We start from the raw sequence: 16,835 nt of genomic DNA, 5'->3' as shown, positions 1-16,835 counted from the left end.
TAAAGCAATCAGGCGGTGTATATATAGTCAAAATTGGGCTGTGGTTTTATTTTTGCAGCTAACTGCTGCAAAAAAAAGTTTGGATACACTATGCTGACAGCACCTTGGAGAGTCAAACTGCTGGTCTCACAAAGTCAATACCAAAAAAAAAAGGAAAAGAAAACCAGCTAAATGGTTTACTTCGCTTTGGTCAAAACAAGGAAGGGTTAAAGCCTATGTGAATTTTATTTTCATGGTTGTTTGTGTACCCCTTGGGTAGATTTCTCTGCTCTCCAAAAAAAAAAAAATACACTGTAGTGGGAAGAGATAAACCACTTACAATTTTTTTTATTGCTGTTCAGACTATCTTTACCTGGTCATAACTGCTCTCCCTATTTCTTGTACAGGGGTCAAAGGCACAAGCAAATAAGGGAACATCTTCCCAATAGGGTCATAGACAAGAACACCTGGTAGAACTCTAAACTCAACTCTTTCCTACTCTAGCATATTGTCCAAGTGATTGTCTAGCATCGCACAAGGTAGCAATGTTTTTTTGGTTGTGTGGTTTTACAGGATTTTTTTTTTTTAAAGGGTTACTAAACCCAGGACACTGCATTCCCTATATCTGGTCTACCACAGTACACAAAACATGGAAATGCAATTATTTTAGTAATTATAAACTGCTAAATAACCTTTTCTCATCAGCAGTATGTAGCAGTCTTATGACTTCTATTTGTTCCTGGTGAAGCTTGTAGGAGTTTTCATACTGCACTGATCTGTCCTATGAGGCTGCAGGGCAAGAGACCCTCTGTCTGGACATGTTTGTACAGTGCGGATTGGCCCTGTGCGGATCACATGCACTCTCCCAAGAAAAAAAAAAAAAACCTCTTTGCACACCAAACTGAGCATGTGCAGCCTGACTCCAAAGGCTCTGTCTTATCCAGACATGTTTTGGAGTCAGTGGAAGGAGGATCTGTGCATACAAGATCAAGCAGCCTTTTTACACAATGCAGAGGATTAATCCCTTAGGTTCCACAGTGAATATAACAAGCATGCTTTACTGCATATACGGGCTTATATTACGGTTGTGGGTCTAGCAACACTTTAAGGATTTTTCCAGTGACTTGGCAATATGCATAAAAAGTGTCAGTTATGCTGAATACTAGATTAATTATAAAAGTCCCCCAATAAAAAGAAGAAAATGCTACATAGAAAAGTATACTTATTACTAGCTAAAGAAGTGTAAATCATAGGGCAATATTAAATGTGGTAACTTAAAAGTCATTAACATACTTTTGTCTGCTATATTAAATGATTTTACAAAACCAGAAAAATCCCTTACTTGCATTGTTAAATTTGATTACACCATATATTTCTTTTGAGAATATAATTCAGGTTGTTTTGGCTCACATTATTCAATGACTGAATCCAAGACATTTACCAAATATGTAGTAAAACAAATATATCCCAGATGTTCTAGAAGCACTCAAATGGCTTCAATACTTACTAAACTTACTATTGTCTGTACTTCCTAAAACTTATTTTTTTTTTTTAAATAAGCAGTACAGTAATACCACAGAGGTAACAATCTGTACTATCAATGTATGTTACTACTATATGTCCAACTGTGCAATGGTACAAAATAGAGCTGCACGATTGTTAAAAAAATCGTGATCTTGATTCAACCCCCCTCACGATTCTAATATGGCAATTTCCACGATGTATACATTACAGAGCCATTCTCGGCTTACTCACCGCTGTAAAAAAAAAAAAAAAAAAAAAGAGCCTCCGGCAAATGTTAAGCAACATTTCTCGGCGCTGGGAGAACTATAAACATGTTTTACAATGTATCATTTGGTTCTTTTAGATCAAAGATTTGAACTTCAGTCTGCAAATGAGGTCAGTTTAACACTTAAAGACTAGGCCTTTTTCTGACACTTTCTTCACAAGTTAAAATCTGCATTTTTTGCTAGAAAATTACTTCTAACCCCCAAACATATATTTTAGCAGAGACCCCAGAGAATAAAATGGCGGTCGGTGCAATATTTTGTGTCACACTATTTGCGCATCGGTCATTTAAATGCAAATTTTTGGGAAATAATACACTTTAATCAATGTAAAAAAAAATAAATAATAAGTAAAGTTAGCCCAATGTGAAAGATGTTACACGAGAATCGTGGTCTTTATTCTAAGCAAAAAAATTGTGATTCTCATTTTATCCAGAATCGTGCTGCTCTAGTAAGGTATAAGCATTCACCCATGCCAACGTTGAAATGAACATCAAACTCTTGTCTAATACCAAGCTAAATTTCAACTTCACATAAAACTAAGACCTCTTTTACCCCTTTTGGCCTGCAGGAAAAAAGGCTTGAAGAACTGAATGGATGGACACTGAACACCAATATATACTGAATCAGTTTTTGCTTTAAAAAAAAAAAAAATTAAAAAAAAAAATTATTGAACAGATGACGCCTGTGTGAAAGGGGCCTAACAGTTTAAGTGGAGTTTGATGTTTAATCTCTGGGCACAGGTGTGCTGAATCATCTGCTAGGCCATCTTCCTCAAAGACACAATAACTAAACCTGAAATCAAGCACCACACTGGAATGTTAAGAGTCCAAAATAAGGTTTCATTCCAAACACTAAGTACAATAGGGGCTTATAGAATTGTGAAATCTATTTGTGTGGACAGTGATTTATACTTTAAATATGATAGGTTGTCAAAAAAGGAACTCGAACGTTCAGCAGCTAACTCAGCAAAAGGGCCTCACAATTCCATAAGCCCTAACGAAGGGCCCCTGAAATGTGTTGAATAAAACCAACTTTTGGAATTTAACATTCCAGCGTGGTGCTTCAATTTCAGATTCAAATATTGTCTTTAAATTCTGGAGTTTTTGTGGTAGTTTCTTGGTGCACCTAAGCACCCATGTTACCCAGATGCCCCACTGGGACACAATCAGCACAACATTGACAAAATAAACTTCCAGCATTAAAGAATCTAATGCCAATATTGTAAGGTTCCAGCACCGTCAATTTACTCTAAGTTCCCTGTCACAGAGACCAGAGATTTTGCACCTTTGCTGTGCCCTACAAAGCTAGACCTGTACAGCAGCTGAAATTCCTAGTTTTTTCTTTACTGTACGTGGTGTATCAGGGCAGTGACAATAAAATGTGGCTTTGTAATGACTGCAGCAGTTGAGAGAAACTAGGAGTGCATCTTGCTACTGTAAAAACCAAGAGATATAAAAGTTCAATGTTGATCAATGCAGGTCTAATAGATTTATTTTGAGTTGCCTTGGCATGTGAGGGGCATGTTAGACAACAGGTAGACCAAGCTTTCATTGAGAACAAGAGGTGTGAAATCTGCCCATTTTTTTTTTTTTAATTCAACACACCACAGGAAGCTATCAATCTAATCTAGCCAATTAACAGAAGCAGAGTCTAAGGTATATTTCCACTTCTGCAGCCAAATTTACTAATTTTTTACATATCTTAACGTTAAAAAAAAAAAAAAAAAATTACAACTTACTTCAAGATTAGCGTTTCTCAACCTTTTTTCAGTCAAGGCTCCCTTTAAAATTAAGGACTGTTACGAGGTACCCCATTCTAAAACAAAAAAACACCCTCACCGCCTGTTCTTACCTCGAACTATATGAATTACTGCTCATCTCTGACCTCCGGCTTTATTTTGTACCCCTTTGAAACTTTATAAAAAAACATATATTCATACATAAGTTGAAAAACTATTCTAATAGCTTAACACAATGCAGCAACATCCACTCGTAGTACACCCAAAGTTAGAGGCAATTTATTCTTCCAAAGCAAATACACTTTTGTACACTAATGACTAGTATGCCAATGTTTCTCTTCTCCCTCAATTTCTCTCCACCAGTCAGCTAATGTCATCCCAGTGCTGAAGGAGAGGGGCACTGGAGGGTCACACGGATGCTGTGGAGGCAACAAACATCCTCCTACTTAACTGATGACATCATTGGTTGTTAGGATGCCAGTGTCTAGAAAATCATAATGGTGCATAATGAAAACCAGTGGCTTTGGGTTACTAAAAGGCAGGATTGATCCACCTGCTGACTTGTATACAATTTTTGATACATTTTAGGCATTTTGGCAAGGCACCCCTGAAGAAACCTCAAGGCACCCCAGGATACCTGGGCCCCTGATTGACAAAGGTGGTTTTAGATGCTCTATTACGTATCCTCCAGCAAGGAAAAATCATTGGTAATTCCCGGTTTATGAGGGGGCTGAAGAGCTGAGTTTGTCATAGTTAACCCCGTCTGTACTGTGCAGGCAGATCTTTATTATCACTTGTAACTAGAGCTGCACGATTAATCTTTAAAAAAAAAAATTATGATCTTGATTCACCCCCCCCCCCCTCTTCTCAATCTTAAAACGGCATGTCCTCGATTCTTACAGAGCTGTTCTCTGCTCACTCACAGCTGTCGAAAAAAAAAAAAGAGCCTCCAGCAAATGTTTATCAACATTTTTAAAGCTGCTAGAGAACTATAAACACAATGCTTAAGAGCCGGTTCACACTGAGACGATCCGACTTCAGGGGGCGACCTCGGGGGGGGGGGGCGACCTGTGAAGTCGCGTGCACCACGACTTCGGCGCGATTTGCAGGGACATCACATAATGGAAGTCTATGCAAGTCGCTCCCGGGTCGCCCCAAAGTAGTACAGGACCCTTTTTCTAAGTCGGAGCGACTTGTGTCGCTCCTATTAAAACGGGTCCTGTACTACTCAATGGACCGCGACCGACCGCGACTTGTCAGGCTGACAAGTCGCGCTAGTCTGAATGGGCTCTTACAATTAATCAGTTTGTTCTTTTAGATCAAAGGAATTAACTTCCTTCTGTAAGTGAGGGCAGTTTATCCTCTTAAAGACCAAGTCTTTTTCGGACACCTGTTGCTTACAAGTTAAAAATCAGTATTTTTTGCTAGAAAATTACTTCGAAACCTAAAACATTATGTTTTTTTTTTTAGCAGAGACCCTAGAGAATAAAATGGCAATCATTGCAATCTTATGTCACACTGTATTTGCGCAGTTTCAAACGCAGTTTTTTGGGAAACAAATACACTTTAATGAATTTAAAAAAAAAAACTAAACAGTAAAGTTAGCCCAAATTTTTTGTAGAATGTAAAAGGTGATGTTACTCCGAGAATCGTGACAAAATCTGGATCTTTATTCTAAGCAAAAAAATTGTGATTCTCAGTTTATCCAGAATCGTGCAGCTCTACTAGTAACTAAATTTAAACACTGTCCTCATAAAGGATTAGGTGTAGAAGCTGTACAGTTTGCTGTGTAGGTTATCAAGGAAAACTTGAGGCAGGCTCTCTAACATTGTTCAAAACGCCTTGCCTACCTTGATACCTTATTCTAAGAAACACCTAAAATAGTACAAATACGTTTCTTTTAGGCATTCGGTGTGAATGAAAGTGAAATTTGACTGCAAAAGTAGTAATATGCTTTAGGCAACACCACAACAGATCAAGCAAATTGGACAGTTTTACCTATAGTAGAGAAAATGAGAGATAATCTGGCACTACCGAATACTACCTCCTACGGTAATGGTTAGGTCAAACTAATATGCACTGAACATATTGTGTGTATTTTGGGTGAAAATTTTGAGATCATTTGTTGAACATGCATATTCTTTCATATACTACCACCTTAAACAGACTCTGTCACCAACTTAAAAAAAAAAAAAAAAACTGGTAAAAATCAGAATAAAATCAAGTATTTTAAATGCTTATTTTCTGTGTTTTTCCATTCCATAAATTGTTATTCAATTGCAATATGCCTTTGATCTTGCTAGAAAATTTGACTACTCCCATAAAATAAATGTCCCAGCACAGCTCCCTCCCTTATAGCCCTTTCCTTTACTGGGAGTGTCTAATTACTGTCTGTGCTGGCCTAGCTTCCCTGCACCTCCCTTCACCTTCCTACCTAAAAACCTATGTAAGGAAAAACAAGGGGCAAATGCTATAGTGTAATTTAAATCACAGTCTTAGGTCTGCAGACATCATAGCATAGATGGCAGTGCCCAGCAGCAGCCTCATGGATTTTGGATGTCTACGCAATTGATGTTTTTAAATATAAATAACATTCATAAAATACAATAAATGTACATATCCTATGGGAATATTTTAATGGTCAGGCGACAGAGCCTTTTTAGGTAATGTAGACACATTAAATATTTAAATACATTTAGCTGCACTGAAGTTTACAGATATTAGAGGTCACTTCCACGTCATCACCACACTGTTAGATTCATCCACACACTCACCTGTAGAAGGAGCAGAGGAAACAGCAGGGGGAGTTGGAGAGGTGAAACCATCAGCAGGGGGTTGAGCTCCTGCAGCAGCATCTGGGGTAGTTGAGGAAGGAGGGGCAGTAGCAGGAGCATGAGGGACAGGGGCAGGTGTGGAGGTAACAGGGATGGGAGGAGTGCCAGCTGAGCCAGCAGGGGCTACGTGGAGAGAGGAAGATGTGAAGTTAATACAGAAAGCATGTTAGGTGGGAACAGAAATGCTTTCATGAAGCTCAGTGTTAGGAATTTAGTCAACAGATCTAGGTACTGCCATCATTCACAGCCAGCAGTGGATGGAATACATGCAAAGGAAAAAACTTGATTCCATATTCTTGGATATTTGTTTGAGAAAAGATACAGTGAATCGTGAGCACCAATGATTATTATTACTAAAACAGGCACAGCTTTTCCCTTGTAAAAAGGTTACCTTGCATACCTATAAACGGAAACAGTGAATGCCATTCTGCAGGATAAAACTATATACTACACAACTAAAAACATAAAAATGACTTAAAGATGCATGTAAACAGCACATGAAAAGGAAAATAAAATCCTGAGTAATGCCAAATACCAATCCCATTTTAGGGATTTTGCAAAAACACTGATATTAAAGATGACATTTGCATTGTGTTCGCCAAAGAATATACAAAAACGTAGAACTTTTGTATATCATCACTAGCAAAAAAATAATTTATGCTAAATAAAATTTAAAAAAACAGTGTAACTCACTGTGTTCTAAAGGACACAAGAAAGTCTTCTGGTAGAAAAATAAGTGGAAAGAGGGCAGAAGATACTGCTAAAATCTTATATATTAAATATACATGCTTAAGCTCTATCTATTGTTTTTCCCCAAGGGCATAAAAAGGGCTGCATAGTCCTAAAATTCCAACTGAATAGCTACACAACTAAATATACGCTACTTACTTTGAGGAAGATAAAGCAGGATCAGATATACTAAGCCTCAGATAGTACTAAGCCTCTTATACCAATAATTTGTAATATCATACGGTGCCCTGTTAGGCAATCGCACTTTGCATGTCCTGGTGCTGCTGGATGTCATCTAGTTGGATAATTAATGCTTAACATTACTGCTACTGGCAACTACTTGGCAGAATTCATTGACGATTACTGGACAAAGGACTTCAGGCAGTGAAAACTCAAGTAAATGCTAGTGTAATGTACTGGGGATTTAATAGTGATTATTTCTTGGCGATTCTGCAACATTTCGAACATGGACCACATGAAACAATGCTACATCTGATAACTGGATTAATTGGTCCAGCACTTTTTGATACTGAAGGTTAAGACCCCATTCACATTGCTGCGACCAGAAAGTCGCCTCATAAGTGGCGACTTGTTAGTGCGACTTTCAGCGCGACTTGTATGATAGACGACTTTGTATTTGGCCAATCAGAATACGATGGTTCTGGGTCATGCTCAATCACACAAAAAAAGTTCTTAAAAATTGTCGTTTTTGACAGAGAGCCAATTATTGAAAAAAATATTGAAAAAAAAATAAAATGAGATTTCTTTGGATTTAGTGTCTGGGGGGTCTAAAAGTGTACCTGTGAAGTTTCAGCTCTGTAGCATGTCCAGAACCAGAAAAAAGATAATTTTTCTTAGAATTTTTAGTAGCACAGGGATGGGGCTCCGCTCCACCTGGGCGTTTTTGTTGCAGGCATTTATCGGGCATTTGAATGGACTCTAAAGGTTTTATATAAGAAACCCAAACGTTTCCTGTGGCTTATGCAGTGTCTCACTTATTTACAGTCCTTATTTACTAATGTATGCAATACATTACTGGATGAAGTTATTTAAATGTTGGGAGGTAAAATATTATTCCTATAGGGGACTTGACTCTTTAGTTTATTAAGAATCAAATTGCATTACAGTGCTTCTCCTTCAATGAATAACTCCACAACTAGTTTAAGAAAATAACTTATACTAGCCCTATAGATCTTAAGATTTGCTAAAAAATAGACCAGAAGATAAAAAAATTAACCAGGTACAAACACAACAATGTCATACAGCAATAGGTATCTTAATATAAATGATGTGCTTGAATCAGTAATACGATGCTCACAATATCTACTTATTTGCTTCAAGATATAAAAGAATGCATGCAAGAATTTATGAATACAAAACTCAAAATGGAAATAAAGCTATTAGCACAGCAAAAGCTTACAAAACAGAGGTCACTGGCATAGCATTTTGTTCATGAGGCAATTTTTTTTATTTTACTGTAATGCAAATGTCACAAAACTGGCAAAGTAAAGCGATAATAGATTTTCTTAAAACATACCTGGAAAGACACTGGGAGGAGAAGGAGTAGGGACAGCAATCGGGACCCCAACACTACCGCTTCCACTGTTCTCCCGACTGCTGCTCCGACTACTGGGATGACTTCCACCACTACTGCCACTGCTGCTACAAGGAGCAAACAGAGCCAAAAACAAACAGTGATGTCTATTTATTATTCAGTAAAAGAAGACACTTTGCAAAACAACATTATCTACAAATAAACCTTTTTTTTTTTTTTTTTAATACAGAAAGCCATTTGATAACAGCAGTGTAGATTAGATATGCTTTGGCCTGTCACTTCTTAGCCTCAATTTATTAAAAATAAAATGTTCTAACCGTGAATGGACTTGAGCTACCAGTTCTAAAATAGCTATAAACCTATTATCGTTAAATTCAGCACCAAAAACACAGGTAATATGCAGTAAAATATTGACAACTAGATTTTAATTTATCATTCTAGCTCATTATCCCTAATTGATTGGTATGGTTGATCCAACTTTTCATATTGCTTTTAGCTTCATTATAGGAGCCCATTTGCAACATAAAAACATAGAAAAAGTGACAGCAGAAAAAGACAGTAGTCCAAGTTTTTGCCTTTCGTTAACTTTATTATCGGAATATAGATCTACGTTTGAACTAATTTACTGTTAACTGTCTCACTACCTCCGCTGGTAGTTTATGCCAAGCATCAACTACCCTTTCAGTAAAATAATACTTACCAAGCATAGTTTCGAACTTTCGTCCAATTAGTCTAAGGTAATTTCCCAGTGTTCTTGATTTTGGTTTCATATTGGAAAAAAAAAAACTGCCCCCCTGAATCTTATTCATCCCCTTGATGTATTTAAAGGTTTCAATCATGTCTCTCCTTTCCCTTCTTTCCTCCAGACTGTACACATTAAGTTCCTGAAGTCACTATCGATGGTTTTATCCCCACCCAAACTTATTGTGATATGAACAGCTTTGAATAGAGTGGAGAGGGATTAGAGCACCTGTCCGTTTTTACAGTTGTATGTGCCCCAGTTAAAAAGATTCACCCTCTATATGTCCTGTTTACCAATATCATAGAAAGTAAAAGAAAATCCTAATTTTGGGTTGTCCCCAGTAAAGTAATAGGGGGGAGGGAATATTCAATGGGAACACTAGTTCTGTTGACCTGGGGGTCCTCAAGGAATTCCCTTAATTTTCAGGGATCTCACTTCCTGTTTGGCTATGGGACAGAAAGTGAAGGGAAATCTTCACAATGGGACAGATGGCGAAAATAAATCTGACATGGGTTATAACCCTCCTATGATCTATCAAAAATGAAAAAAAAAAAAAAGTTTTGCCTATAGTTCTACTTTAAAGTGAGGAAGTATGTTTATATAGATTGGATTTTCTCAATGTGCACGCTCAGGGATATTTAAAAAAAAAAAAAAAACACTTTTGAGAAAAATAGTATGGTTTGGAAAATATATTTTAAAAAAAGCCTGTACGGCATAGAACCTTGCAAACAGCAAAAAGTCTTTGTGACCAAATTCATAAAGCACTGACCATTTACCAGTCAGTACTGAGTGTATCAAGTAATAATTGTAATGTCTACGGGCATCAGAAGAACTCAGGAGCAATAGCGATTGGCTGTTTTCATTCTCCTCAAGTACTACAGCATTCTCCTAGATTAAGCTGGGATAGCGTGCCACTGATCCCCCCTCCCTCCTCTATGAGCAAAAAAATACACATGTGCATTCTCAGCATGTATGTAGATGGAAAGCCTAAAGCGGTAGTAAACCCTGCTTGGTCATTTTTACCTACAGGTAAGCCTATAATACGGCTTACCTGTAGGTAATATCTCCTAAACGTGCACCGATATTCGGCCTGTGTGTACAGGGGCTTTACTCAATCTAAAATGAAAAAAATAAAAAATAAAAAAAATGTTTGCATTAGTTCTACTTGAAAACCAAAATATGTTTTTTCAGGAGATATTCCTTTGGTGATATAATGCAATACAATTATAATACTCAAGAGCAGCCAACCTTATTTCAGCTTTGGTTGGTCTTGGACAATACAGTTTGAATGTTATCACAGTTTTTCCCAATTTCATATTGTATAACGAACCCTGTTTAGGTACAATTAAATCATTTAATCAACTGTAAGAATAATATGCAAAATTAAAAATGTAAAAAAGACAGTTCTAACGTCAACCTTGCCTAACATTTAAAAAAGCAAGTAAAAACATCTGTTCAGGAAACTAAACAACATATCTGAGAGGGTTGGTACTACATGCTTTTGGAACAAGACACACAAAAGGACTGACCTCAATGTAAAAGACCTACATGAAATTGGGGGGGAAAAAAAGATTAAAAAGAAAAATACATCACACACAAAAATGGTAAAACACTAGTCACAAACAAAATCTTCAAGCACAGGCAGTGCCAAATACTTTCTGATGCTCTGTAGTAGTGAAGAAGCTTGTAAATTAAGGGTGTGTATATCTAGCAAAAAGCCCCATTTTTACAAGGGATGCCCTCAAAAAGCATGGCAGTGGGTTAAAGAAAACTGAAAAAAAAAATGAATGGATTATTTCCTTGTCTTTCTGAAAGTAGACAAAAGAAACTACATTTCAGTGGGCCAAGAGGTTGTTTTTTAGTTGCCAACGAAACTACACCAACTACACCACAAAAAAAAAAAATATTATTTTAGCTGGAGTTGGTATACAATTTGGATTGTGCAAAATTACACAGATGAAAATGCCAGTGAGCTCCAATGTCCAATAATGAAAATAACGTCATGATCAGTAAATTAAATGTGGGTCTTTCTCCTCTTATTTAGGACTTAAACGTTAGCACTAACTGAAAACAGACTTCAGTAACCTGATAAAATATGGTGAGTTGATTATAGGAATACGCCAGCCACCATTTGGCACAATTGCTTATATAGCTTAGATATACCTGTATGTGCGGTTCCTCTGGTTGACTGAAGCTGTTCTAACAGGGCTCTGTTGCTGTGAGGGAGCCATGTTACGTGTGGGGCTGGGAACATAGTCATTTGGAACGACAGGGGGACGCACAGGCTCCAGTGTGCGATAAGGTGAATGTCGCCTTCAAGAAGAAAAACAAAAAGTAAAAAATAAACCTCTAGATGATATCCCGAAAATGTGGGACATTAGGATGAACGTGTTACAGCACCACATCTCAATCTTGTGATGGGAGGGGTTTATGTGTAATCAAACCTCTTTTGAACAGCTTGTAAAACTAATGAAAAAGAATGCAGGCCTGACTCGAACCTCAATTAAGATTCATACGTTTCAACCCCTTCACTGCTAGAACATTTGCAGAGCATTGGTTGAGAACTTAGAACTCAGGCAACATTCAGGTTTGTAATTCCACAAACAAAAAGGGATTTGCCACAGTGAAATTTTTGAAATTAAAAATGTGATGTAGACAAAAATGATCTGGGGGAACTAGTTGTCAGCTGAAATAGGATAAGAATTCAATAATGTGATCTTTCCAATGGGAAAGTCTACAAAAGCTATTGACTTAATGTAATAAATTGTATGCCTAGAAGACAGTGTAATCTGTCAGTGGCAAAGCAGTAAAATTTGTGCATAAAGCATGTCCTTGAATTAGATTTTTTGGAAAAGTAAACCATTTCTTTTATTTCAATTGTTTGACTGCTTATATAATTTAGGGCAGGAAAAACAGGTATTTATAACTGGCTTCAAAAATAATAATTGTTCTTTTTAACATGCAGAAGATAAGCCTTCTGGGGGTCAAACATAGAACAATTAGTGTGGGGAAGAATGACATGCATATACATAACACAACAGCAACAGAATTTAAAATATTTGTGGGACAAAGACTTTGAAATGTTTATGAAACATTTAAACATTTCCTTTGAAAAGATATAAAAAAATATATATAAAATCAGCTGAAAACTACTTAGGCAACATAACAGCCAGGAAGCCTTTAAGCTTAAGCAGGATACAATGCATCTGTGATGACTCCAGAATTCCCTGTACTATGACCTCAAAATAATTACCCAAGAGTTCCTTTGCCGGCTACTGGTGGACTAGGGGGCTTCTGGGTAGGTGGAGTGGTACGTGGCAATCCACCCATCTTCATATTCTGTGTACTGACCTAGATAAAAATGGAAGACAATACTGCATTAGAATTTAACACATATGGAGATGTAGAGGGTAGAAAGTGTAAGAATTTATTTAATAGAAAGCACAACACTTTGAATTTTCAATTGTCAATTTTAAAATGTTCAAGGAAGAGATTCCGCAACTGAAAAGACAATTTGAGAAGAAGTTACAGAATAAAGTATGCAAGCGCATTTGGTGTTCAATATGGTTTACAAACATGCATAGAAAAAATTAAGTGAAGTACCAACACCACTTAACTTTTTCTTTAGGATTTCTAAATATTGAACAACAAAAACGTGCTTGCAATTTTTTTTTCTGAAGATTTTAATTTTCATAACAAAGTATTCAGTAATGCCTAGTATACACGATTAATAGATTGGATTTAAAAAAAAAAAAAAAAAGGAAGGGACAAAACACAAAACGTTTTTCCCGTATAATACCAGAACGTATGACATTCGTTTAATCAGTACAGTATTCATCCAAAAAAAAAAAAAAAAAAAAAAAATCGGAAGACCAAGACCACGTGCTGAAACTACAGAATGCATCACATCACTTTCAAAGTTGTATTCAGTCATACAAAAATTTTAAGTAACCTGTTCCATTTTCAATAATTATAATAACTCCGATATGGGGGTAAGAATAATAAATTACAAATCTTATATGTGTGTAGATAAAATGAACAGCTCAAGAGATTACTAGGCTATCACAGGGCACTAAAAAAGGAACAAAATAAGGTGATATCTGTCTCTTCACTCTATTTGTAAGATGGGTATTTAGGGCTTTTGTTGCTGTATATGGTTAAGAAAAAAAAAAAAAGCTCCTTAACACATATCTAAAACCAAAATATTTTTTTTTCTTAGTTTTGGATAGAGGGTGTCTCTAGTTCCTGTCCTTTACAAAAAGAGGTACACGTCAACGTATGAGAAATTCGATCTCTCTCTCAATTGTCGTAACAAGTGCCCTTACTGGAAGTCCCCACCCACTCCATTTTTCTCCATGGAAACACTTCTTCTAAGCCTTCTCTACTCATATCTTTAACAGCTCATTTTTAGCAAGAATTGTAAAACATATTCTGCTGTGTAATCTGAACAATAAGCTGAATTGCTTCATGATACCTGTTAACTTTACTTCTATCTACTTCAAAACGGCACCAACAAACCAGTACTCATGACTGAAAAATGCAGCACTTGCCAGAACACCACAGTGCTTACTGCAGGATACAGATCTCATAGACATAAAATTCTAAGAGAAAAAATGATGCACTATTCAGTACAATTTCAAGTTTATCAAAACAATAGCTTATATGTACGATATTAAATATGTATTTTGTGACATGTCTAAAGTGGAAAAAATAAATAAGGCATTTATATCATTGAGGATACTAAAATTGTTGTGTTTTTCCATTTCCTGTAATGGGGTTAACAATGAAAGGAGTGTATTTAGAAGTGCAGTTAATTAGCTTTCTGGATTATTTCCTTCCAGAATCAACACAGAGGCAAGTACCATTGCTGGTTATTTGTAAATGAATTAGTGTAACATCCCAGATTTAGAGCCGGTTCACACTGAGGCGACACGACTCCTTACTACTTCGGGGGCGACTTGTGCATTACCATGCACCACGACTTCCGAGCGACTTGCAGGGACTTCACATAATGGAAGTCTATGCAAGTCGCTCCGAGGTCGCCCCAAAGTAGTACAGGACCCTTTTTCTAAGTCGGAGCGACTTGTGTCGCTCCTATTAGAACATGTCCTGTAGCGGTCAATGGACCACGAGGGAGCGCGACTTGTCAGGCTGACAAGTCGCGCTAGTGTGAACCGACTCTTAAAAGGGCTGCATCAGAATATTTAAAACAGTAATGCAATACAGTATTTTTAATGCAGTTACTGTAAAAATGCAATGAAATGTTCAACATCTGAATAGTATTTATTTATTTACGACCCATATCTTATGATGGCTATTGTCTATAGACATAAAATTGTAGACATTCACGCCTACAGTCTTACCTTAAATCTAAGCAACCACTTTACGTATAAATGAAGCACACAAGAAGAAAAGAAAGGCAGTTAAAACTGGTCATGATTAGTAAGTAAGGAAAGAAAAAAACAAATCAGGAAAGCAATTTGCAATTTCAAAATTGGTTAGCACACCTATACAACACAGACTACTGACAAAACAGGATTTTTGACTTACCACAAATACCTTTTCTAGGGGGTTAATTTAAGGAACACGGTGTAAGGAGTTCTAAGGATTATACTGCCATCTACAGGAGTACTAGAAGCTGGCAACCAAAAAGCTGTTAAATCAGCTGGTATATGGCCCTCCCACTCCCAACATGCTTCAGTTTCGTGCAATGCCAGAAGTGATAATAAAACCCAAGTCCCTAATGAAAGTCAAGAAATTGGATTTAACAGTAAGTAAAAAAAATCCTGTTTTATTAATTGTTCAGTATTAAATCCAAAACCAAATATGAATTACAATGCAGCAGCAGCATCAGTTCTTTTTTTAGTCTTTTTTCACTCGGTTTTCATCAGATAATCTGGCCAGTAACACACCTGTATTAGAATGCCACTACTCTGAAGGCACACAGTGAGCACATTTGGAGAGCAGAATGGTCAGTTTGGGTGGGGGGGAGAGGTTAGATGCACTAGCAGATTAAAATACACTGTCAAATTGAAGCCAAACTACAGTTAACACTTTATAAGCAGTTACAGCAAGTGTTTTTGCTAATCATTGTAAGCACCCCTGCCAGGGTTAATTGTTTCATCCCTGTAACTGATACACCTTCAGCAGAGCGTGTTCTTTAGAAAAGCAACAGATTTACTCGCCAGATCACCAAAATTGGCAAGCTGCAATATGATGTTTACTTTTGGGTTAATTACCACTTTAAATTATAACTAAAAAAGGTAAAAAAAAAATGTATTTGTTTTGGAAAAGTGAAAAGGGATTAACTCCTGTTGGTTTTTTTGGTGTCGGTGACCCTGTTGGGGAGATTCACCCTTTCTACAAGCCCGCAATAAAGCAAAACTAGTGGCCACTTGCAGCTCAAAGAACCACTGGAAAAGTGTATTATGAAAAATGCGAATCTTGTCCTTTAAGCCTATGCACTTGAAAGATGAGCTGCCTTATTCACCTACAAATGCTGAAATTAGAGACAGGTCGCCCCCTACAACTACCCTCAGGAAAGAGGACAGGAGAGTAAGCCTGAAATAAGACATAGCTAAGAAGTAAATTCAAACAGCTCTCGCCTCATCCAAAAAACTAAGGAAAACTGGAGCAGGAAAGAGGTGGAAGGACAATATACTGGCTTATCTGAAAGTAAAAGACCACCATATAAAGAAAGAAGACAGGCCCCAATACAATCTTGTGCTTATTTGGAACAAGAAAGAAATCTCCACAAGAAAGTTGCTCATGCAGAGTTGATGGGAATAATGAAAAAAAAAAAAAAAAACTTCTGGGAAAGTGCTGAGAGAGGTATAAAAGCGGTCTTTAAAGAACCAACAGAACCAGGTCGAGGTCCCATGTTGTCACTAGTGGAAGTACAGCTGGAACTATATACGCAACACCCTGTACAAAGGCGGACATCAAGAAATCAGAGGCAAGTGGTCTATGAAAAAGAACTAAAGCCAAGATTTGACCTTTGACAGAACTCAAGGCCAAATGCTGTTCCAGACCCCAATGGAGAAAGGTCAGGAGGAGTCTTAAGGAGCAATTCCTGAGATGGAATTTCCCTGCCTCGAACCATGCAAAGTACACTTTCCAAGTGCAGTGGTAACTTTGCAAGAGGTAGCTTTTCTAGTTTGTATGATAGTAGAAAAAATGAAATCATATAGGCCCCCCATCTCTCAGAACCTGGGCTTCAACAGCATGCCATTAAAAGACAGAACATGAAGCAGTGTAGTAAACTGGTTCTTGGTATAAAAAGTGTGGGCAATTTTTTGGGATTCCTCCATCCATCTCCCTTGTATGGACGCGGAAATCTGCTCAGCTGATCGTAAAAAAAAATCCATCTATGGCCAGCTTTAGGTTTTGAAGTTGAAGCCTGGGTAGACAGCGACCTGTTTGATAAATTGGTCAAATGCCTCAACCAAACCTGTGCCTTCCTTGGAAG

The 16,835-nt window shown here is 37.2% G+C and overlaps 1 protein-coding gene across 27 annotated transcripts in view; it reads right to left on the bottom strand.

Annotated features, from left to right (window-relative positions):
* ABI2 (abl interactor 2) overlaps positions 1-16,835 on the bottom strand; it is a 136,059-nt gene that overhangs the window by 61,795 nt on the left and 57,429 nt on the right. For 2 of the 27 annotated variants that reach the window (XM_082260731.1, XM_082260752.1), the window contains exons 4-8: positions 14,731-14,748; positions 12,621-12,718; positions 11,531-11,680; positions 8,608-8,732; positions 6,282-6,464 (exon numbers count right to left, since the gene is read on the bottom strand). In XM_082260731.1, coding sequence (XP_082116857.1) covers positions 6,282-6,464; positions 8,608-8,732; positions 11,531-11,680; positions 12,621-12,718; positions 14,731-14,748 — 574 coding nt within the window. The remainder of the gene's footprint in view (positions 1-6,281; positions 6,465-8,607; positions 8,733-11,530; positions 11,681-12,620; positions 12,719-14,730; positions 14,749-16,835) is intronic. The other 25 variants (XM_082260742.1, XM_082260753.1, XM_082260733.1 and 22 more) reach the window with 13 other exon arrangements.

This window comes from Pelophylax lessonae (assembly GCF_965119305.1).
Source record: "Pelophylax lessonae genome assembly, chromosome: 6".
NCBI lineage: Eukaryota > Metazoa > Chordata > Amphibia > Anura > Ranidae > Pelophylax > Pelophylax lessonae.
The sequence above is the reverse complement of the archived record's forward strand: the minus strand, read 5'-3'. Positions and strand labels throughout refer to the sequence as shown.